Consider the following 22,957-nt stretch of genomic DNA (forward strand, 5'->3'; position numbering starts at 1 on the left):
AAATGTGCTTTATAAATGAATTTGGATTGGATGTAAGAAGTAGTTTGTGTGGGTAAAGGCTTTTGATAAACCATATTTTTAAACCACAAGTACCTATGTTCCTGCTCCATTGACATGTTATTTTTGTTCCTTCCCTCGTGGATATTTTCCGATCTGAAGAATTAAAAAAATATTAGAATGTATATGATAAATAATAATTCATGAAAATAAATGAGAAGGAGAAAGAACAACCCTCTCTCTTACGTTACAGCAGAAACATCATATATTATGATGATTATGGGTCAAAAATGTTTTAATAAATGTAGCAGGGACAAATGCAGCGACTGTGTGAGGGAACTGGGTCTAGTTCTGTTCACTGTGGCTCACATTTACATTCCTATAATGGCGGAATGACTGTAATGTCTCTACATTGCTAGCAGCGACCAAAACAGTAAAAATAACCGCAGATCTGCCGCGTGGCAAGCAGAGTGAGCCATCTCTGCCGGGACTCGAACCCGGAGCCTCTGGATTAGAAGTCCAGCGCGCTATTCCATTGCGCCACAGAGACTGCGCCTACATCGCCGTGTCCCGGTGCCGTTTTCCTACATCACATCCTCTCAGTACCGCTTGCACTCAGCATCCTCTCAGCATCAGGACCAGTCTGAGTCGACATGGTGTAGTTCCCCAGGTCGGCCACCAGAGGGCGCTGTTGCTCAACGCTGAGGCTGGAGGTCCCCGGAAGTGAGTCAGGTTAGCGGGCGTACAGCGGGAAATACACAGCTCCAATTTAACTAAATAAAAGTCCCCGTCGTCCTCTCTGTAGTACAACATATGTTCACAATCGAGGCTTTTATTTTGAAGCAGTATTACCAGTAACTGAAGGTAGTTTAACAAAGCTGATGAAATGAAATCGCTTCGATAGCAACAAATCTGCTTTGTATCATGTGTATTATTATACTGCACGTATACTATAGAATAGAAAATCCTATCGATTGTGCATTATTTAAATGTTTAAGAATCTCTTCTTTGGACAACATATGATAATAGTTATTTCATGGACAGTTACTCCCAAACCTTGCTGTCCATGACAACATCAGTGTTTTTTCTTCAGTTCAGAAACAGAATCTTATTTGAATCAGTTCTTTTTTTTTCAGAATAAAAGCTCTGAACTCGATATGAAACTTTATTTTTTGGGTGAAGATAAACAAGTAATTTAAGATCAGATTTGGTAAATCTTCTCCCAGGCCAGATACTGATGCTGACGGGCCACTAATTGCTACAGCCTATAGTCGGATTTATTTTCATAGTACACATCTTCCACATGTAGGTGAAAAAGGTGATGCAGCTGCATATAGAATTTCATCAGTGTGGTTACAACAAGATTGCATCAGATCACCAATCATTATCACCCCACACACACACACACACAGTGTTGCTGTACATCTTTTTACCTCAAGGACAAAATAAGGAAAGGAACCTGTAACACAAGGGTATCAAAATCAAATGTTCAATGAACGTCTAGTCAAACAAAAATATGGGGGCACGACGACAACTGTTCAATAGCACGTGGGCAATATGAGCTTAGAGTTGTAACACAATATTTCATCAAGATATAGCAATAAAGATATTCATGACGATCTTTCACAGAATTTCAAAGTAAAAGTGTTTGTTTTGATATGGAATGATGCATACTTCATAATAAGTAGTTACACACTGCAGCTTTAAAACCTGTAACTGGTCGATCTGTGCATTTGAACCCACAGAATAAGTTTAAAATTGCATCATTAATGGTTCAGAATGTGATCTGGTCCCCCAGAAGTGTGAAATGTATTAGTAGATGTCAAGTGATAACTTTGCTGCACGTGGATTTAAGTGTCTAATAATACTTAGTGAAAGCACTCTCCTTTCCTTAAGGAGTCACACAGCACTGCTCAGTGCAAGTCAGACATAATTTGAAGCGGATGTTGTGAAAAGTTGAAAATCAAAATCTCCTTACTGAGGATGTCATTCAGCCTTCATTAACAATTAAACAGCAATTATGACATGTATAAAAGTTTGCACACTACATTAAGTCAGCAGTTATTAGCCCTTTAAGTTGGCAACACTGCGCACCTGATAATCTAAGGATACAGGATCAGACTCATGATAAAAACATTCAGACGGAGCAAAAGCTTTATCAAAAAAAAAAGAAAAACGGAAACAGAGCTTGTGAGACACCCTTTCAGTGACTCTTACCTCAGCAGAATTCAATTTCTGTGCTAGGCAGGGGGCTGGGCTAAGCTCTCAGCAACATGGGGGAGCAGCAGATGAGGAGGAAGCTGCATAACCTGGCCAAACTCGACAAGGTGACTGATAAGATAAGTAAACAACATGCCATTTTTTGCACATAAACAAATGTATAGTAGTTGGCTGGCTGCCACTTCATCGCTTCTATCAACATCATCCTGTGTAACAGCTACCAGTTTTATTTTGTCCAGTGGAGGTTTGAGTTCACGCACCTGGTTCCTCAACAAGCAAAGGAGCCGTAACATAAATGTGTCTTTTTTTGCCTCTGTTGAGTAAGAATTTTGCGCTCTGGAGCGTGTTGGATCAGTGGAGGACTGGTTTGTTGACTTCAGAATCCATCACCAGCATGACTTTACAGTTCTCGATATCCTCCGCTGATAAGTGCAAATTGCTCTGAGACAAAGACGGAAAAAGAAACGTTAGTGAGTGACGGCCAACCTACAGTCGACAGATAATAGTCTCATCATATCAGCCAGTGAAATTCCTTTATTGAACTAGGAAAAAGTCCCACTTCGATTAACCTGGCCAAGAAAAGCAGCAGCACAAATAAAACACCCTCTTCACACATTATGTTAGAAAAATAGTTTCCAACAACCATGGAGTAAAGACAAAAAACTGTTTGTCTTCAATGCATTAATAAATTCATGATGTATAATTCTTACCGACTTTATTTATTATTTGATGGAACAGTTGGCAACCCTAACTGATAGAGATGGAGACAGAGAGCAGGACTGGAGCTAAACCAGCTGTGTGTTTGTGTACAGTATGTCACTAAACTGTGACCAATGTGGTGAAAATGTCATTTTTATACTTGTTTAGTAAACAAGTGCTTTTATACCAGAGCATTTCTGTACAAACACTGACCAACAGAGATGATTATCTGCTAAATTTGAAACGTTTAGTGTCTTGTTTAATCATTCTAATTTGGCATGGTGGTGAGCAAAATAGTTTCCCGTGTTGTGACTAAGTCAGAAGTGATTAATTATTGCTTATAGTCAGAGACCTAAGCTGTAAACTGAACTGGCAATACCAGTATTCCATACGATTCCTTTAGTAATACTTCAATCACACCTCACCTTGTTATTGTTGTCAGCAATATCACTGAGGAGATCCCGAGGTTGCGGGACTTTGGGGAAAATACGGTCCTTGTTCCTGCACAGCGAGAGTGAAAAGATCAGACCAAAACAAACAAACAAACAAACAAACAAAAAACAATAGGTGTCGAGCAAAAACACACAGGCTTTACAAACCTCCTACAAAACACCAACATCAAAACTGCCAGGACAGCAAACATCAGTGGGATGACAGCAGTAGCATAGATCAACGCATTAGGACTAGTCTCTGCATCTGCGTGCAAAAACATCAGCAACAGTGTGTAAGCTCATGAGCCGGTGAGGGGTCCACTCACGTTGACATTTTCATAAAACTCACCAAGAAAAAGATGCATGTACTAAAAATAAGTTTTAAAAAAATATATATATTATATATGAACCTATTTATATATATATATATATATATATATATATATATATATATATATATATATATATATATATATATATATATATATACATACATATAGTGTTTTTTTGTCAGATAACAATAAAGACAAAGCTCATACCAAAATACTTCTCTTCACTTGGTGGAGTCTTGAACCTAAGGTGTTCAGATTTAATAGTCATGTGGTACTGACAGTGAGGCACTACTTCCAGCTGATTGTAACTGGTTGTTTCTACCTCTTTTATCTCTTTATACTGTGAATGAAAAGAAGACATCGTTATGAGAGTGATGAATGAATTATCTCACTGGTTCAGTACAATATAAAATACATGGCTATTTAACAAAAGCTGCAATAATATGAATGGGGGAAACAACTTGATATAAAGTAATGTGTATTCATGAAGCCCCACTCGTCTGTTGCTTATATTGCGTAACTGTTCAACATTAAAATGAGATTCGGAAAGAGTCAGAAAACTAAATGAAGGAGGATTCATCCATGTATGATATACAGTATGGTTAAGATACTGTATTTCTTTCTGTACCCATGTGGCTTTAATTTATAATACTGAAATTCAAGCCAAATAAAATTCAAGATTCTGGACGTTTTGATTTTGTCAAAGCACAAAGCACAAATTAGATGTGTACCCAGAAGCGTCTTTAACTATTAGTATCACTCTGTAGTAGTGTTGCCTCACCATTATGTTGGTATTGTTGGTGCAAAAATACACATTCTTTAACATCTTCTACAACATACATTGTTTTGAAGCCTCCAGAATTGCATTATTTTGAGTTTTTTACTCTAGTACAAGGTAAAGTAGACGGACTAAACAAGACACAGCCAAATTTCATCAGAGAGACTCTTACCAGTGGTTTATTGCACTCCGTGTAATTGATTAAGTAACGTACAAAACCAATTTTGATCGTGGGTGGAACCCAGCTGATGTTGAATTTATTCCCAGTCTTCTTGACTGTCCATTCAAGGGCAGGTAGTCTCACTGTGCAGAAAGGGGCATGACAGAGAAATGGTAACAACAATGCTGTTATAACAACCACACACACACACACAGAGTCTCAGATCACAATAACTGCTACAAATCAAGGTCAGGGCCAACTTCTGTTTTTAACAGTGAATGAGGAAGTGCAACACATTTCAACAGAATCTTTCCCCCCCCCACAGGAGTCACAACCAGACAATAGCACCAGTAAGTGTCCTCATTGCATACCATCCTTAAGCAGCCTGGCGAAGGTGTTCCTGAAAAACGTCTTGTTTGCCGTTCCATTGAACAAGATGTGGACGTGATCCATTAAGTTCGCCGGCAATTCGCAGCCAGTCATGAGGCCTTTGGCGTAAATGTACGAGGGGCACTCTTGTAATGGGGCTGAATCTGTGTTGATCAATCTTGAAAAGATGGAGAGAAAAAAACAGCAACACATTATTAATTACACAGCATGCCCCGTGAGGGTGTGGTTACTTCCTGGAATCTGTAAGCATTGCCAAGAAGTCTTATATTGAAAGTGAAGACTCCAGGAAGTTACTGCAGCCAGCCAAGGAATACAAAGTTACACTGTCGGAGGTGCCAATACTGACTCAACAGCCATAAAAAAATATAGAAATAAGTGATCAATTAATGCATTTTCACTTCTGTAAAAGAGGAATTGTCAGTAGTGCAAGGCAGATGCTTTTGGAGAAAAGGTGCTGTGCAATATGTGTTGAGCAACAAACGGCAGATATTAGTAACTAGCTGGTGAATACACTGGCGGAGACCAAAAACCAAAAACACACTAGCATAGTTGTGCCAACTTCACCCTATCAACTTCAATGTTGTGTGCACAACTGAGCGGGTACGACGTTAAGGTGGAGTAAGGTGGATGTCATTTAAAAAAAAAAAAAACGTTTTACAAAAATCCTAAAATGTCTTACATTTGGTAAGAAAACCTTGAAAGGAATTGCTCACATTTGGAAAACAATTTTCTAGATGTATCCTTCATTTTCCTCAAGTTGTAGATACTAGTGTGGATTAAAAAATAAACGTAACATATTGACATTATTTAGAATTATCATGTTTAAATCAAGATCGTGCTATAAATCCACCAGGAATTTAACAGGAAGGAGAAGAGATGTTTGAGTCCAATCGTCTCCCGTTAACCCTCTGATGTCACCATGTTGTGTTTATGCTCAATATTACGAGGGAAATTTAAAAATAATGCTTTAATGTATGAGTTAGGGACAGTTTATTTGATGTAGTTAGCTGTTGGTCGACTGGACTAAGTTAAACACGTTCCACCACCCATCCAAGAGGTTTCTTCAGTTCTGACTAACTGGTGGTGAGTTTTAGTTGACCCTGAGACAACTATATATACTCCTTCTGTAAGTACAATATGTGAACAGAAATACAAAATAAGACACATACCGATAGTAAAATCTGACAAATGACTTGGGAACAGCCAAGTCCCAGGAGCAGCTGGTGTTTTCAGAGGAATAGACAAAGCACTTCACATTCTTTACCATTTCTGGAAGGAACAAGGATTGCATTTATGTAAATATAGACAGTTAATATATGGTCATATTTGGTCACATTTCTTTGAACACTCAAATGCATTTGAAAATAGCGTTGAAAAACTACTCTTAGCTACCTGGGTAGGTGATGTTGAGGACGGTTTTATTGCTCCTTCGGCCGTTACAGACAGTTTCAACAGAAAAATGCACATATCCTCCTTCCATCGCCTCGTCGAAAGTAAGATAAGGGGATGTGGATGTCTGAATTCGCCGGCAGAGAAACACACAAAACTATTACACTGACTGAGACAACCTGGTACATTTCGTGACATGACGTGTATGCAGATGTAAATTGTGGTGTATGCCGTAAAGTTGAATTTTGTAGTTCTTTTTGTGTCACCATCATCCATAATGCCAGAGCAGGTGATGCAGACCCGCTCAGGCTTTGACGGGGCTGCCATTCATCCTGCTGTAAGTTGATGTACTATCTAAACAAGTGTTCCGGTTCAGTTGGGTACAGTGCATATTTTCTTTGCGTTTCCATTAGGAATAGTACCAAACCGAAACATTTCGGCCAAAAAAGGCAGAAAGACTTTTAGCACGTGAACAACACGACAGGATGAAAAACTGCGGCCAGCATAAGGAGATCAGCTCATCAGATGCATCTGTGGCAGATGGTATTCCCTTAATTGCAGCACTAAAGCACTTTCTGCACCACAGAGTGAAAACGGATGGGGGTCATGCACCCTCGTTGTTTGATATGTTTGAGATTCTCCTAAATATTTTCATAGTTTCTATAATAACTGATTTATTCTTTGAAGCATGCATATTAATCGATACAATTGCAATGACTTTAGTGAGGTAAGTACACACTCGCAGCCATAACAACAAAATTAGATTAAAAAACAATGGTAAAGAATTGGGCCACATCGGGTTCGAGCCCCATTTGGAACAAGGGCCTTTCTGCATGGAGTTTACATGTTCTGGTTGTTTGACTCTATATGTGGCCCAGCGATGGACTGGTGAACTGTCCAGGGTGTGCCCCGCATATCGCCCTATGAAGGATAAAGTGGCAGCAGATGGATGGATGGATGGTAGAGAATTGGCATAATAATTTATTTCGGTTTTCGGCCAACAATTTTCATTTCGGTGCATCTCTAATCGAAATCCGACATAGTGTTGCTTTAAGAAGAAACAGGTGGTTTTTCCAACATGCTGTGGTCAGAAAATTAACCTAATAAATAATAAAAACAACAACAATAACAATAGTGATATAATAAAAGATAATCGCAGTGGGAATACAGTAGAAAGGAAAGATTATGTCAGTTCAATATTCATATTCATTCTGTGGGAATATTCCATAGGAGTGGACTGATGCTGTTTTTCCAAGATATATATATTTGAGACTATTTGAACCATTTGACTTTTCACTGCAACTGTGGTAGGTTAGTTTGCCACCAGTACATGCTGCTTTTAAACGGAAAAGAAAAATGTAAGCATACTTACGGAATATTGTCCGCTGGAATTCTCATTGGTTACTGAAAAAAAGCGATAGCTGCAATTTGCCATCAAAGGCTTCGTTGGTGCCAAGGTCAGAATGCCTTCCAACTCACTCGTCCACATAAAGGACAACTTTTGACCTTAGATGAAGAAAGAGAAAAGATAGAAATGTAATATCATAGAGGTTCATAGAAGTGTTGGAGAAATGGCAGTAAAAACAGTCAGAATTGTTTATGGACAAATTTGGGATTCAAATGTGGGTCTAGTACATGAAGGTACCAGGTAGGTTTTGGACTGATAGTTTGTCAAGATCTTCAGGCTCACACAGTTTTTTGAGTTTTTAATAATGGTTGTTGTTATGTGGCTGTTTTTTTTTTGGGGGAACCATGTTAATTTGAAGCCTCACAAGCCCACGCCTTTGTGGGGCCCTAAGTTTAATTTTATTTGGGGGCCCACCACCTCAGAGTATAGCCTGTGGTTGACTATTATTGATACTAATATACTCAAGTTTGGTTACACTAACTTTGAATTAAGCAATTAAACCAGTTAAATGACTTTTTAAAACTTAGAATAGATGTGGGCTAAATGATTTTCAATAAATTCCTAATTGCCAGTATTTTGACTGAAATCGCAACCGTGATATGATTCGCGATGTGAGAGAGAATAATACTGTTTGACATAATTGTTTTCATTTGAATGACACATTTAAAATGATTACAGTATGATATTTTTGCAGATCTGTGAGAAACAAATTTGTTTTCGTCAGTCTGTAGAATATGATGTCTAGGTCAGGACAATATTTAATCTAAAATGCTAACTTTTCACACATTTTGGCTCCCTGCGATTTGAAAATTTCAGCAAGCAGTATTGCCATTTCGATAACATTTTCAATTAATTGTTCAGCCCTACTAAAGGAGCAAATCTTCAACTCCGAAATGAAACCAACTAACTTAAGCTTAACACTATTTTAGACATCTGAATAAATCTAAAGACACCTAGGTTTTCTAGGGGGTGTCTGGGGTTACTGTCTCAAAAATGTAGATTTCTTCTACATGACGTTTTATATGTCCACGACATGAGCGATTCCGAGGAAACAGTGACGTCAGACCAGAACAACAAGGCAGAACATAAAGTAAAGGTGAAGTTATTTGTCATTAAACCACGTTTTCTTACCAGTCTGACACTCAGCCTGTAGAAAGTAGTGACCCAAAAAGAACAAGGCGAAACCGTGGAACGGAATCATCGCTTTTCCTTTTCGATAATACGTTTCTTTCCCCAACTTTAAGCCGTGTAATTCCCACTTCCCGTGCGGGTCGCTCGCTGTCCGTAAGGCGTCAGAAGGATTCCTCGTAGTCGCCGTCAGCTAAAAAAATTGACACAAAAGTAGAAAAAGAAACAAAAATGTGTATGTGTGTTAGTAGCTACTGACATTTCCTAATGTCAGGGCATTCAACTGTCGAGGACGCTGGACATAGCGTCTCTTTCTTAAAGGAAAACTGCGAAAAGAACTGCTGGAGTGAGTAATTCTAACTTCGACTTCCGATTCGTGGGCCAATCACAGTCTGACCCTATTCTCGTTAAATACCACTCTATAGGAAGTTGATTGTCAATTTTATTAGCTCAGTTGGTAGGAAGTTGCACTCTGAAACCAGAGTTCTGGGTTCGCGTCCCGGCCGTGACAGACAAATGCACGCACTCACCAACTTCACAATCGTTATTTAACTGTACATTTATTGTATTAACCAAGTAAAATATATTATATTATATTCATTGATTATTATATAAGCCTGTAAATATGACTTCATAGTACTCTGTTATCTGACTCCAAATGTGAAAGAAAGCCAGAATTATTTTTGGTTTTTTTGTTAAAAAATAAGAACAATATTGTATCGGGAAAGTTCTGTTTCCATGTGGATGAGGCCTAACACTAAACTCACATGTAGGAGTCTGACACAATAGATCGATAGATAGATGCACTTTATTGATCGCACACTGGGAAATTATTCTTTTCCAGCAGCATTAGACATCAGGCATTGAACATAAAATACACTGTACATTAAAAGGTAGACAAAAATAAAAGAATATAATACAAAGTTACCACTACATATAAACATATGACGGTAGGTTAGCAGAGCAGTGTCTGTCATAGCTCACTATGTAGATCTAATCCTTGCTTGGCCCATAATCTATATACATTTTGAATTATGTTGCTCGCAGTCAAACAGACAACAGCAAAAACATAACCTCCATAACTCACAACTCTGACCTGTCCAGGGTCTACCCTGCTTTTCACCCTATGTCGCATTTAATCAACAGCCACTTAGAGCTACTACAAGAGGCATCATTCCAGAGGAAATAAAATGTATTACCAGAGGTGACTGGGTACTTGGGCCACATGGTGTTGTAGTGGTTAGCACTCTTGCCTTGCAGCAAGAAGACCCGGGTTCGAGCCCTGGTTGGAACAAGGGCCAATGCTCCTCCACACCACGTTTAGTTACAAGACTGTAACCCCACCACACACCCTAATACTACTTATAAAAGAAAAACTTGCTTATACATCGCACTTATGACTAGCACTTTATAGTTTGGCTTACTTGAAGCTCTTACTTGTCGCTTTGGATAAAAGCGTCTGCTAAATGACATGTAATAACCTCGTGAACATAGGACAGTTTGCAAGAAGTTTATATTATTATGAACAAACTCCTGCAAACTGTCCTAGGTTCACGAGACAAAGCAATGAAACATTAGGGAGGCAAAAAGAGGTATGACCCTAAAAACTCACTGCTCTGTTATCAGAACAGCACATTACCTGCGCTCTCTCGTTTCCTCTGTTCCTCGCAGCTCGGCTGTGATGCATTCACTGGTGCTCGTGAAATCCCTCGCTAACCCTTGCTGTCCTCTCACAGCATTCGTGCACATGAACTCAGACAGACGACTTTATTGATCCCTTTGGGAGGTTCCCTCTGGGAAATTAACACTCATTGCCCCGTCCCTAATATTGGTAGGGATGATCTGGCTTTCTCCAAATATTGGCGGGGACATGACATCATCCATACGCAAACACCCTTGCTCCTAGTTGTCATAGGTATCCAAAAGTATGTAAAACACCTTACAGGTGCTGAGGTTAAAAATGTCCTAGTGTTCATGGCCACAGTGAAGTGCAGCTGTAACTTTCCAAATAGACCTTTAAATTTCACATTTAATCAAAAATGTTATCTCTCCTCTCCTGAATGTGACCAAGAGTCAGCAAAACACAAGGTTCCCTGTTGTTCCATGTATCTATGTCAAGATAAGGTAGAATGCTTTATTCCTCATGAAGCGTCCAACCAGACCTGAGGAGGTAAGTCAGCGATAAGCCATGAGTGGAGGTTGTACATGCACATGTCAAGGGTTTTCCTGGAGCCTCCTGTTCTCCGTTATGGGGGAAATTATGCAGGGTTCAACGTCTTCTGGCAAAGGTGTGTACAGGCCCTCTCTTTTGTTCTAGAAAACAGAACAATGTCAATATTATTTGTGCAGCCAAAGATAGATAGAGAGAGAGAGAGAGAGAGAGAAGAGAGAGAAGAGAGAGTGCACATTCATATTCAAGCCTTTGAATAAAGTATATACCTCATGTTCTTTATTTCCACTCATCATTTCCTTGAGTATTGTCGAGGGGTCTGGCGGGTTTGCGCAAATGATGTCACTGTGCCTGTAAACATGCCACAGCAAACGTGTCAGTGACTGAAAACTCACATAATACACACACACTTTTCATCATTACTGGTATTAGGAAATATTGTCACTTTTTAATTGTGACTCATTTTGTCTTATTCATTCACTAAATAGGACATCAGCTTTAAATAGGACATCAGCTTTATTCTGAAATTCCTCCTCCTACTACGCTCCCATACTTACACAAATTCATATTCATGTATAAATGTGAGTTTTTGTTTTAACACATATCAGCCCAAACATCATAACCAGTAACTAGGGCTGAAGGATTTTGAACAAATATCTAATCGCTATTATTTTGACTTAAATTTAAACTAATATTTTAAATGATTACTGTCTCATATGTGTGCAGATCTGTGAGAAACAGATGTGTTTTATTTAGTCTGTAGAATATAATATGTACAGGTCAGGACATTGTTAAATCTAAAATGGTAATTTGACACACATGTTGGTTTTAAATGTTCATTGAGGCTTGGTGCTGAATATCTGTGGCTTGTTTTGAAAGAGTCAATAATGTGATGAGTAACTTATTTACAAGCCTCAGTTATTCTCCACATCGTGGTGGCTTCAGTGAGACAAAACAAAAAAGTTCTGCCACAACAGTAACTTGTGGCTAATGTGTACCAAGTCACCATTCAGTGAAATAGAGGACCTTTCTGTGTCTAGAAGTTACATATTAATAATAAAGCTCTGTGAGCTTTAAAACATGGAAACCAACTGAGGCATGTGGCACCCAGAGCTTCATTGGGAATTAAGAGTGAACATACTTTTTTTCTCTTTTTTTTTTTAAATTCCATCAATTCTTGGGGGAAAAACACTGAACAGCAACAACACAGCTCGAGGAGTGGATACGCATTTTCAATAGCACAAACTGCACTAATTTGTTGTGTTAACCTGTCCTTAAATCACAATTATTGCCATGGTTACAACTGACAACAATAATGAGTATTGAAAAAGTGTCATTTAGACACCCTAAAATTTACTTGGTATCAGAACTGATTGTTTGACTCACTTCCAGAAGCAATAGCAGGACAGAATGACACAGATAAACAGAATGATGGGGATGACAATGGCAATCATGGTCAGTGTTGTGTCAGGAGGCTTGGTCATCCCTGTGAAGACAAAAAGACGCTTATTTAGAGCTGTAGGAATGCGCCAAAGGGATACTCAGAATCAGTATCAGTCCAGTACTGGACAAAATCACTGACTCAGATATGATGTAAATCCGTCACAAAACACAGGTAACTTGCAGTAAAGACCACCGTCATGTGACATGGATATGAGAGAGGGTTGCAAAGGAGAGATAAAAGACTACTCTATCTGACTCTACATCGTGCCATCCTTAAAAATGCATCTACAAAACAATGGAAGTAAACCTGGTTGAATTTAAATTACCATATTTTACGTCTTCACTGAAGTTGCTGCTCAATAGTCGGCAATAAAGACGACTGGGAAAGACTCTTGAGCGAAACGTATACATGCAGTTCTCATCGTAGGACATATTGCGACTCATCGAGGTGATGTTCCGGCAAGACTGTAAACACACAGAGGCACAGTGTCAGACTTTCTCAGGGACAGACAAAACCAGATTATGTACATTCTGTGTGGCAATGTGTCTGCGTACATGATGACATGACAGAGGAAGTACTTTCACATTTTAGGCATAACACTTTATTTTGTCAACTCACTAGTAGGCATGGGACAATATCAAAATTTCCCACCACGATTATCCTTAAACATATAATTGTGATTCACACTATTATTGCAATTACCTTAAACTTAAACAGATGTTGAAGACTTCCTGCTCCACTCATGGTGGTCAGAAACATGGCAGATAGGATACATGTTTTTTTAGAGCTGAAACAACTACTCCATTAACCAATTTTTAATCAATATCTAAATGAAGCGTCAACATTTTTGAGTTTCTCTAAATTTTTCATCTTCTTTGATGTGAATATTTGCTGGTTTCTTTGCTCCACATAACAAAGAAATCATTTTTGGTGTGTGGACAAAACAAGACAACCAGGTTTGAGAAACACTGATCGACATTTTTTACCATTTTCTGACATTTTCTGGACCAAATGATTACTCGAGAAAATGATCAACAGATTCATTGATTATGAAAATATCGCAGCCCTAATATTTTTCAGTGAAATATAATTAATTTAAATAGATCGTAATAAGTCACCAGGAAAGATGCAGCTCCCCATTGTGGCACATCAAAAAAAATAATGTAAGTGCTTTTTCATCAGGATGAGTGATAATATTACTGTGTCATCACTACTCACTTGTTTTCTGCCGCATTCAGTGAAGCACAACTCATATTCCCATGGACAATCCCATGGTCCAACGTTTGGAGGCGTCCAGCTCAGTATGAGGAGATCTCTGATTGCTGTGACTTTCAGCTTTGGTGATGGTAAAACTGTAAAGAGAGAGAAAAAAAGAACCTTTAAAAACCAACGTTTAGTTGTTGATATTAAAAAATTATTTGTTGGCAATCACACCAACCAAAGACAGGTTTAATGACGTCCAGTCCATTTGTGCTTTTCACGAGAAAGCCAATTTCAAGTTCGTTGGGACTAATTTCCTTCATCAAACAGCCATTCCTTATTCCACTGGTGTAAAGATCACAGTCCTTTACAGGTTTGCAAACCTTCGAATTGGAACTACAATCACTGCAATGACAAGACAGGGAGGTGATGAGACACTGGAGAGCAACAAAGAACTGCTTTGGTTTGGCTGTTATTGGGTTTTAGTAACGCTTAGTCCTCAATGTTTAAAAAGGAATGAGAGATGATGCGAGAGATTTCTCCCTTCTCCACTAGATGTCCTCACATAATAAATGTGTGGCCTGATACTGTTCATGGAGCATGAAAGTCACATCATAGTTGGTGAGTAAAAAAAAAGACAAAATCCTTGTGAAGCAAAGATGAATGAAAACAGCATGTTTCTAAATTCCAAACAGGGCTGTGCTTTGTCATGCTCACCATTGCTCATACATTCACAACAGGAAGATCTTTGGGTTGTTTGTTGTGTGGCTTTTGTATGTATTGTAATATCTAATACCCCAAAGAACACCGCATAATATACAGCCTCGCAGATACTTTTTTTTCCATTTAAAGGTCCAATGGCTAACATTTAGTTCCCCGTCACACTTGGGAAAGGGCTGAAGTCTCGCCATTAGCTGTCACTAACTGAACCTTCAAACTATACTTTATAAAACACATCTTGCTATAATTCTTACCAATAAGAAAATGTCAGGTCAAGAGACCGATCTTTTGGGATCCAGGAACAGTTCATTCCACTGCTGCGAGGGACACATCTGAAGTCTTTCACCACTTTATCTGTTACAGGACAATGGTTAAGGTGTTGCATAGAATAAAGAAACAAAAACTTCAGTATGTTGTTTTCTGTTTTCTCTTTACTGGTGTTTACCTTGTAACATCTGGTTGATTATAGGAACAGGTGTGCTGGGGGTCCAACCATTACAGGATTCTACGCCAACAGCTTTAACAGTGTAGTTATGGACATTCATGGGACAACGGTGTTCAAAGTATTTCGCATTTGTGCGCTGGAAAAAAAATACAATGCTGGATTTAATGAGTGTCCACCAGAGAGCTGCGACACAGTGACAAATGTAACGCATACTTGCTCCTTATGCATAAATGTTGACTAAAGGTGTTGATGTTTCACCCTTCACACTCTTTTCAAGAAGAGAAACTTGTGTCACACCCACTCAATTATAATGTGGACAACAATTAAACTCCACCTGTTCAATCAATCATGGGTAATTTGACAGTTGAACAACATACCAAATAGGGCGGTGCGATAATACAACAAAACGATGAGGGAAAGCAAATATGGTTTATGAGGAATACGCATGTTTAAAAAAACCCAACAAACACTAAATATCAATTTATGGAATAACTTCAGCGATGAAATGAAATCAGGTGGAACAATAATCAAACTTAAAATACAGTAATATACTGAACAAATACAGGATGCAAATATTATGATGTAGACTCCCATTTGTACTGCTCTTTTTCATTTTGATGTCGGAGTGATATTTGACATAGGTTGCAGAATGTGTTGAGTATTCATATAAAACAGATTATATAAACATAAAAAAGTAAAGAAAATGTAAGGGGAGGTAAGTCTCGAAAAGTTCTGACTTCTTACTGCTCCTTTTTCGGACCAAAAGGATTTAAAAGGAAATGTTTGATGGAAATTTCGAGTAAATTAATTAGAATTTTCTCTGTTTTTCTTTCCTTCTTTTTCTTTGTCTTGTTTTTCTTATCATGTTCGAAAGAAATGGTGAATCCAAAAGTGTTCTGTCCTTGAAAGTAAAACCTCCAACTTACCAACATACCTGACGGTTAAATTCATCAAAGTGTGCTTTTGACAATAGTTGACAGATCAAGTCAGACAGGCGATGATTCCTTTTGTACGAATTTCTTTGCCTCTATGAGTATGTTTGACGCTGTTACAATGACAACCACAGCGGCGGTTTCCATCAGGAAGAGGTGTTTAAGTTATAATGGTTATCAATGGTGTAATGTTTTCAAAAGGGCGAGAAATCTGACAGAGCTCAAGGGAGCTGATTATTAAAAATTATTAGTGTTTATGATGAGTTTCTTTTATACTGTCAGCATCACAGTTTTGATTCATTTTGATGCTTTCAAGGCGTCCCTCCTGGTTCCTATAATAAGCTTGGCAGTGAAACCCTGTGATATATATATGTGTATACTGTATATATACAGTAGTTATGGTTTTGGACAGCAGTTTTTCTCAATATTGGCTGTTTTGCTCTTTAAAAGTGGGAGTTAATCCTTCACTCATATGCATAAAATAAAGAGACAGATTTACCTGGGGTCCTTCTGGATAGCTGATTACATAATAGATTTTACAGTTCTCTGGCAGGTTGCTGGGCCTCTGCCAGGACCAGGTCAGGTTAACACTGATCTGGTCGGGCAAGTTACACTTCAGATTTGTCGGCGGAGGAAGTTGATCTGTAGGACAAGGTTTTAAAAACAAGAAATGATTCTCAGCTGTTTCAGAACCAATGATGCTGCACAGGCAGACCCACCAAAGTAATGTCCCAGTAATAAGTGGATTTAATTCCTGTATTTCAGGATTCTTTAGTTTAATCCATCCATGACTGGCAATTTGTACATAGTATGATTTCCAAATGCTTTCATTTTGGCGATGCATTGTACATGATGATTCCTCTGCCTTCATGTTTTTGTATCTCTTCTTCTCTATAATAATGGCAGTTAATCAATAACCACAATTAGTCTTGATGCCAGTTTTGATACAATATGATTAAAATCCCCTACAACACACAAAGGTTTTTACTTATTTATGGTTAGTTGGCTTTAGGGCTTCAGCTAACGATTAATCTGAGTCATCGTTTGGTCCAAGAAATGTCAAAAAAGTTTGAAAACTTTAAATCATTGCTTTTCAAACATAGAAATTATGATGTTTCTTTAATGTCCTCTTTTTGTCCACAAACCACTTAGTTTGGTCCAGGGGTAGGCAACCTTTGGCACTAGTGCCACGGGTGGCACTCTGCGGCATAAATACTGGCACGCTTGCATCACAGTGTTCCTCAATTTCCTCAAGAGACTTCATGGGTTTGAGTGACAGCTTCCGCCACAGCGCTGTAGCCGCGGCAGATACAGGCTTTAAGAAAAGGTACTGTAGTCTCAGTTTAGGGTTGGCCTAACTTCCCAGACAGAGCAATATGTTTATTAAACGCAGTTTTTTTTAAAGATGTTTTTTCTTACAATTATTATTATCATTATTATTATTATTATTATTATTATTATACAGGTATATTGGACATGTTTTTATATTGTGTGTCATAATTTAACTGTGTTTTGTTGATAATGGCACACTAGATGAGAAGAAAATTGCAAACTGGCACTCCGTGTCACAAAGGTTGACGACCCCTGGTCAGTAGTAATTTGAGGAGAAGATATTACAATATTTATGAGCATATGTCAGAGAATATACAAAATAAAATAGCTTATTTCGATATGGAACCATACATAGTTCCCTTTCTAAACACATATATGATGTACAAACCCCTGGCCACCAGGGGGCACAAGTCGACAGGAAAAAAAAATCAGGGATGAATGCTTAAACAATAAATATCGTACAATTACAAAAGTAGTTCAAAGTTAGCTAATTATATTACATATTACAGGTTAGTACGTTTTCGTGGTGGCTTTTAATGCTTTCAGCCTATTTGATTGACAAAGTGTAGCCATGACTGTAACACGAGTGTATACATACACGGTTTTTTACCTGCACTGCAGTGGAGAACTGTTAAAACTGCGGCGAACGTTAGGGTGATGGTAGTCATGTTAGCGTCAGTCCAAATGAAAACAGGTCCACTCCCCTCGACGGTCTTAATATTCCTTCTATCAAGCCAGTAAAGTTAATACGTATACCTTCCCAATGTGTTCAGGTGGAAGAAAAATGTGTAAAAAACAGAGAAATAACCGGGCAACACGAACGTGTAGTTAGCACCGCCAACAGAAACGCATCACTCGTCCACTCACTGCCAGAGGGTTTGCTGTGGGGACCGGGAAGGACCGGAGGGGCGGAGTTAGTGTGAGAATAGGAGGGATGACGAAAGCAGCACGGAGTGTACTGGAAATATAGAAATTCCTCCAACGCAGATGAAGCTTCAAGAAGAAAAACACACACTCGCATTATAAGACTCAAATTGCAGTTGTGACTCACAACTGGAGATTATGTTTGTGATATTATTTATTCCAAAAAAAGCCCAACTAATTAATTAAAAAGAGGTCCACTTCACAAATGTTCCCCCGTAAAATTCAAAAATTACCTGCGGGGGCCAGTGAACTTCTAATCCAAGTAAAAGTGTTTTATTTTGATATAAAGTTAACACAAAAAGACTAGACACATGTGAAATGTGATACATTGAACAATGAGATGAATAAATAATGTTTTCATTATAACTTTAAAGCAGGTGTAGGGCCACAGGGCATCGGCTGGGCAGTACCTGTCCCCCTGTGCCAAGAAATCACAGATAATTGTGAATAATAAATGGCTGCATTCCATTTCGCTTCCTCAGTTTCAGGCACCATTCATATCATGTGCATTTCTGCGAAAACAAATCAAAATGGCTAGTTTACATATAATCGAGAATTTTTTTCTATAAATATTTTGCCTGTCTTTCCCTTAAATACATAATTTTATATTCAGAATAAAATAATCAGATTATGACTTCTAAGAGTATTCCAGTATTATTCCCATTATGTAGATTTAAAGTCTTAATCAGATTATAAAATTCTAATGGAAAAGGGCAACATAGTCAGACTATGCTCTGTAACATGTAAAAAGGAATATTAATGGATTCCTATATTAGCATTTCTTTTTTTTACTGTTGAGATCATACAAATAATGATGCTTTTATTTACCTGATCCTCAGCTAAATCCCATACGTTCATAAATGTAAATTCACATTTGAAACAAACTGGATCTAGAACTCTCTGAACAGTTTCTTAAGCATAAAAAAAACATAAAACAACAATAATTTAAGCAGTGACTTCTTTACCTGCGAAAACGGACGAAAATTGGCACACAAATCAGACTATTTATAAAATAAGGGAAAGCAGTAAAAGTGATGCAAAATGACTCAGTAGTGCCCCCAAAGGTGAACTAAGCTGCACCAAATTTCACAAACTTGGTGGAAAAAATGTCACAGCCCAAGACAAACAAACTCAACAGGAAGTAGGCCATTTTGAATTTGGTGTCCGTCTTTTGCAATTTACCCGTTACGAAAAGGAACAAATTCGTCATTAATTCACATTAATTGTACCAACATAAAAAATGTGGCAATTTGACACATCAAAGATGAAAAGCTATGAAAATGCCTCACGGATTCGAAAGGGCATGGCCATGGCCATGGCAACATTTAGCCAACCTTTTTGGCACAAAACAGGAAGTAGCCTGTGACTGCTGTACATTGACCGATCTGCTTGAAATTTCATACGCGAGACCAGGGACCGGACCAGAAATGGTCAACACAAGTCAAGGGCATAGCGCCACCTGCTGGCAGTGCAATGCTGCTTGCAGTTTTAATAGATATTATTGTCCCTATATGTCCTTATTGTGCACTATGCACCTTGTCCTAACAACCAGCGCCTTGTGTTTGCACAAGGCGCTGGTTGTTTACCTTCCCTGTGTGGATGTATGTAAATGTTTGTGTAGCCAGTGGACTGTAGAAATTGATGAATCAAGTTTTCTGAATCTGAATTCTGACAGGGGTTTCTTTTCCTTTCAAGAGTAAGTGCCTCCAAAGATGTCCATCGTGTGGCCAATTCTTCATAACGCAGAAACCCCACCGGTTACATGTACTCTTGTGCCTTTCTTTCTTTTCTTTTCCCTCTTTAAACTATGTAAGTGTTGAATTATTTTCGTGCATGTTATTCAGCTGTGATTGTTTGTAGAAAGTTCAGCTGTGCATGCACGCTGTGATCATGCAAGTGTGATGTAAACCACAAGGAGCTCATCCGTCCACCACTCATCCAGGAAGTCGTCAGGATCTAAATGAGGCTGTGACTCATTATGCTGAATATTGTTGTGGTAATGGCTCTACTTAGCAACAGAGGGTGGACAAAATGAGGAAAACATACTGGACAACTTTAGCAGCCAAGTGTCTCATGTTCTATTAGACCCAGTTTACCTGCCTCCTAAAGGCCCATTCCCACATAACATTGAAGCCCAAACTATGGATTGTTTTGAAGAGCCCCAACAGTAAAAAAAAAAATGGTGGTAAATATTGATCCTGCAAGTGTGCAGGATTTTGTTTGCTGGTTGATTCCTATTTCCTACTACACTCCTGTGTCTTGACAAGTATTTATTGCTTTTGGGTGTGCCAATCATAGATCATACCACTAGTGTACTTTGGAGGTTAAGGTGTGACTCATTAGCTTCTCCAGATTTTATTTGCAAAAGGCTTTTACAAAGTAAGTTTGACAGGCAGCAGCACTGCAGTATACAACGCAGTAAAAACAAGGAAAAAAAATCTCTAGAATCAGACTTTGGACTGATCAAGAATCCAAAATGTTACAAATATAAATACATACATACAGTACATACATGGATACACAGATCAATTTACAGCACATAATGTACATCTGCTTAAATATTACTCATCTATTTGCTAATTTCAGTGTAGCACTTGTGAAATACTGAAAAAAACCCAGAATGTGGCGTTGTTATTGATGGAGAGAGGAGAGTTTTCAGAAGGCAGAGCACAAAGGCACTGGATCTACACCCAGATGAGAGGCCGCAGTCACTAACTTGCTGTGATAAGTGTGTCCTGTAATCAAGCCCTTTAATGTCTGTGGACTACAAAATGGGTTCACTCTTGAATGATTGTTACACAGCTCTGATAGAATTGATCAATTATTTTTTTTACCTACAGCTTCCTGTGATATATAAGATGTGATATATAAGATGTGATTGAAATGTGACGCAAAGCCCTGCTAAGAGCAGCTTTATGACACAGTTTGAAAACAACCCTGAGGTGCGCCCTTTCCTTAGTCTAACTTTGGACCGTCATTAAACAAGCACTCAGTGATATGACTTATCTGTTTATAATCATCTGCCAGCCTGGTTGGTGTGCACTGCCAGGCTATAAACAATACTCCTTGGCTTGAGTGTCTCAGTGCTTGAATGTCTGACATAACATAACAACCAGTGAAGCTGGATTATTGATCATCCTGTAGGAAACAAAACACTGTGGGGAAAATGACTCAAGTAGTCAAAACTCTTTGTGGAAATATGAGTTCTGTGGCGTCCTGCATAGATCTGAGGAGAATTACGGCAGAGGAAGAATGACATCAAAACATCTCCCTCCGAAAAAAACAAGAGTCAATTTTGCAGTTTGTCGCCAAGGCAGGGAGAAAAGTGCAATGCAACCTAGCATGACTCAGCATCAACACCTTAACCTGGCCTGCTGACATTCAGCTTGCTGTGTTACATTCTCTGAATATTATATCCAGCCAGAGTGTGTGTAGGCAAGCGCAGCTGGGCAGACACCAAAATCAGAGCTGCCCTGTTACCGTCCTGTCCAGGACGCGAGGGGATAAAGAGTGCATATGTGGGCAGGAGGTGGGTCAGAGGTCAGCCCAATTCTGTGGATGTCCCACTGATGGCGCGAAACACATGGAGCGAGTTCTGTAGCAGCGAGCGCATCATACCCTCCTGGTAGATCTGAGGTCAAATAAAAAAGAAAAGAAAAAAGAAAGAGGACAGGATGAGTGTCAGGATTCAACAACAGGTCCAAAAAGCTAAAATGTCCTGACAAAGATAGACTTGAGTCCAATTTTGTCAAACCTGTCCTCATATGCACAAACACATGCACTGACTTGCAAGATATGATGATGACGACGATGAAGTTTAATACATAAGATGCACACAGTAAGGAAATGAAGAGTATTTTCATCTAAAAAAACATACATTCATGAACCTACTAATTATAATAAAAACTAAAAACTTATCAGCTTTATCAAGTTTTTTAGTGCCAGTCTTTATACTGTAAATATCAAGCTCATACTGTACATATTCTGGTTGTATAATCTATTTTTATATTCTTATTGTCAATATTGTTATATAGATGTTTATTACTTATTATCTTTACTGTCTTTGCTGCCTTGACACTGTAATGTCCCTATTGTGGGACTAATTAAGGACGATCTGATCTTATCTTATGGTTTTGTTTCATTAGTATTGTTTTGTACAGGATGGGGATTGATTAAAAAAAACCTTTATCTTTGTATTTTGTTTGTTCCTGATAAACAGACAGAACAGTTTTTGTACTGGTGGGATCATGAACAAATCTTGAGCAAATCATGTGTTCATCTATGACTAAATAGTCAGCTGTATTTACTTTAATCAAGAATTGGCATCATCCTCATCTCATACCAAAAACATTTTAGAAGGCTATAATCCCTTACAAACGGACTGGAACTGTGAACAACCATATCAAGTTCTCACAATAACATTATTCTTTATACCACAAGTGTTGCTAACTTTGAGTTTTTTAGTATGAAGGTAAAAAACTAGATACAATCCCAATTGTTACTGGTCTGTGTGGGTGAGGATCAAGTCTGGGAATTATGTACAGTAATAAGTTGTTTTCAGTTCCACTGACTTTAGTGGAGACCACAAATTCCAGGATCATGCGTCACATGCACATTTTTTTTTTATCCCTTGCCAGGTTTTTTGTTCAGTGTGAGTGTGCTGTCATTCAAGTTGCTCTGCCCTCATGCCTACATTACATTACATTACATTACATGTCATTTAGCAGACGCTTTTATCCAAAGCGACTTACAATTCTATTCTTCACGAGAAGATTAAGCATTTCTCTCTCACAGCATAAATCATTGTGATAATGTTTCATTTGTTTTTTACTTTTTCTGCATGGAGTTTGCATGTTCT

The 22,957-nt window shown here is 38.4% G+C and overlaps 3 protein-coding genes and 1 non-coding gene across 6 annotated transcripts in view; all 4 read right to left on the bottom strand.

Moving 5' to 3' along the window:
- Positions 1-473: 473 nt before the first annotated feature.
- On the bottom strand, positions 474-547 carry trnar-ucu. Its single transcript has one exon. It is a non-coding gene; the product is annotated as a tRNA-Arg (tRNA).
- Positions 548-1,654: 1,107 nt separating this feature from the next.
- Positions 1,655-9,507, bottom strand: LOC122766350. The gene is made up of 10 exons (XM_044021117.1): positions 8,936-9,507; positions 7,769-7,902; positions 6,400-6,523; positions 6,177-6,276; positions 4,989-5,164; positions 4,630-4,760; positions 3,887-4,019; positions 3,516-3,612; positions 3,342-3,417; positions 1,655-2,658 (listed from the first exon to the last, which is right to left on the bottom strand). Exons 1-10 carry the CDS (start codon positions 9,003-9,005, stop codon positions 2,569-2,571), a joined length of 1,131 nt encoding a protein of 376 aa, XP_043877052.1. The 5' UTR covers positions 9,006-9,507; the 3' UTR covers positions 1,655-2,568.
- Positions 9,508-9,722: 215 nt separating this feature from the next.
- LOC122766932 (interleukin-13 receptor subunit alpha-1-like) lies at positions 9,723-18,076 on the bottom strand. Its single transcript, XM_044022196.1, has 10 exons — positions 17,786-18,076; positions 16,343-16,485; positions 14,912-15,047; positions 14,721-14,820; positions 13,985-14,151; positions 13,765-13,898; positions 12,872-13,010; positions 12,489-12,588; positions 11,372-11,453; positions 9,723-11,245 (listed from the first exon to the last, which is right to left on the bottom strand). The coding sequence occupies exons 1-10, from the start codon at positions 17,841-17,843 to the stop codon at positions 11,147-11,149; spliced, it is 1,158 nt and encodes a 385-aa protein (XP_043878131.1). The 5' UTR covers positions 17,844-18,076; the 3' UTR covers positions 9,723-11,146.
- A 2,362-nt stretch (positions 18,077-20,438) lies between these two features.
- Positions 20,439-22,957, bottom strand: part of dock11 (dedicator of cytokinesis 11) — a 53,673-nt gene continuing 51,154 nt past the window's right edge. For 2 of the 3 annotated variants that reach the window (XM_044022193.1, XM_044022192.1), the window contains one exon: positions 20,439-21,730. In XM_044022193.1, the coding sequence (XP_043878128.1) occupies positions 21,641-21,730 (90 nt within the window). In that variant the 3' untranslated portion in view covers positions 20,439-21,640. The remainder of the gene's footprint in view (positions 21,731-22,957) is intronic. The other variant, XM_044022195.1, reaches the window with a different exon arrangement.

Source organism: Solea senegalensis, linkage group LG3, assembly GCF_019176455.1.
Source record: "Solea senegalensis isolate Sse05_10M linkage group LG3, IFAPA_SoseM_1, whole genome shotgun sequence".
NCBI classification, from domain to species: domain Eukaryota; kingdom Metazoa; phylum Chordata; class Actinopteri; order Pleuronectiformes; family Soleidae; genus Solea; species Solea senegalensis.